The 1,670-nt window shown below is 48.7% G+C and overlaps 1 protein-coding gene across 1 annotated transcript in view; it reads left to right on the forward strand.

Moving 5' to 3' along the window:
- The first annotated feature begins 660 nt into the window (after positions 1-660).
- ADPRHL2 (ADP-ribosylhydrolase like 2) overlaps positions 661-1,670 on the forward strand; it is a 3,011-nt gene continuing 2,001 nt past the window's right edge. Inside the window, 4 exon segments of the mRNA XM_009703498.1 lie at positions 661-699; positions 701-734; positions 859-861; positions 892-988. Of these exon segments, the coding sequence (XP_009701800.1) occupies positions 661-699; positions 701-734; positions 859-861; positions 892-988 (173 nt within the window).

Below are 1,670 nucleotides of genomic sequence, written 5' to 3' on the forward strand. Positions count from 1 at the left end.
TCCCAGCACCCCACAGATTCGGGCTTTGGGGTGCGTCCACCCCCGGGCCCACTGCCCCTCCGAAGCGTGGGTGCCCCTAGTCCTGCCCCACACCTCCCCTGGGACACCCGTGGCTGCCCCCAGCCCTGCTCTGGGACGTGCCCCTGTGCTCTGGGGTTTGCCCCCCCCCCCCGGGGGGGGGGGGCGGAACGGGGGAAAAAAACCCCCCGGGCAGCTCCTGGTGCCTTTCGCACACGGCCGGTGTGGAGGGACCTGTGGTTTGCTGTGCTCAGCCTCTGCTGCTCATGATCGAGTGAAGCCAGGGTGCGTAGCGTGCTGGGGACCGGGGTATCGCGGCACAGAGGTGTCAGGAAGGAACAGATGTACCAAAACCAGATAAGGAGCGGGGTAAGAGAAGCACAAGAACAGTTATTTAACCCTTGACGAGTGATGATGGATTCGTATTGGGGTTCTGAGCTGTGCAGCACGCCCTGTAAACCTTTCCAGTAGGATCGTAAAAGCCCTTGATTCTGTTGCAGTCTTGTCCAGAAACGTAACCGTGCTTTCTCTTCTCTGTTTGTCAGCGTACGCTGTAAAATCCTTGAGAAAGAGACTTGCCTTGCTTGTCTGTATGTGCCTCTGGATATCAAACACTTTCTCTTGGCTCTTACTAATCTTGAAATGCATTCTGTCTCATTCTTGCTGTGGACGCATATCTCTTGCTCTGTGTCTTCTTACTCTGATGACCACGGCTAGTGACCAGCTCAGAGTCCTGTGGAACTTCTGGCAATGTTTTAACTCCAGATATACAGATAATTAACCTTGGAGAGCAGAGAAGCGCTGGCAGTGGAGAAGGGCAGGAGGAGCGTTTGTCCCCAGATGGTCACGTTATGTTTTGATCTTCTGTTTTAGAAACGCTTTCGTACACGGACGACACAGCCATGAGCAGGTCGGTGGTGCAGTCCCTGCTAGCCAAGCGAGAGTTTGATGAAGTTGATATGGCCAAGAGGTAAGGACTGCAGCCAGCTTCGGAGGCCAGGGTGTTATTTACTAGTGAAGGTTTAAGATTAAGCAGTCACTGTGATTTTCTGTGAAAGGGAACAGGGGCAATGGCAAAGTCATTGTTAATTTGTGGAGGGAAAAAAATTAGGTAAGTGACGGCTAATCCTGTAATTTATTGCGGGCCTGGAACGTGCAGCACCGTTAGCTATAGTGTGGGTTTAGAGTCTGCTTTAAAATGAAGCAGGATGGGAGATGCTGTATTGCAACTGTGTGTGTATATTCACCTTTGTGGAAAATAACACTTAGAAATTTCAGGAGCCTTTCCTTTCATGTTTATTTGTTGCTTTTTATGTTTGTACTTCCCTTAATTTAGTTAGTGAATATTAGTGAGGTCAGCTTCAGTTTGTTTATGATCTGTTTCCTTTTTGAATCCACAGCCCTGGTAGCATTTGGTTCCACTTAAGGGAGAACATTTATTTGTTTAGAAAACTCTTCCACTGAACTTGAACAAAAGCCTTTTTTGTGGTTGTGACCCGTGGAAATGTTTCCAGTTTCCTTCTATTTCAAGGCAAAGTTGAGAGGGAAATAAGTGGGTTGTGAAAGGTGTTGTTTATACACCCTTTCCTCCTTTCACACCAATTTTTGGGAATCAGATTCTTTACCTCCAGCACTGAATCAATTGAACCTTG

This window comes from Cariama cristata, unplaced genomic scaffold (assembly GCF_000690535.1).
Source record: "Cariama cristata isolate BGI_N322 unplaced genomic scaffold, ASM69053v1 scaffold31500, whole genome shotgun sequence".
Taxonomy (NCBI): Eukaryota; Metazoa; Chordata; class Aves; order Cariamiformes; family Cariamidae; genus Cariama; species Cariama cristata.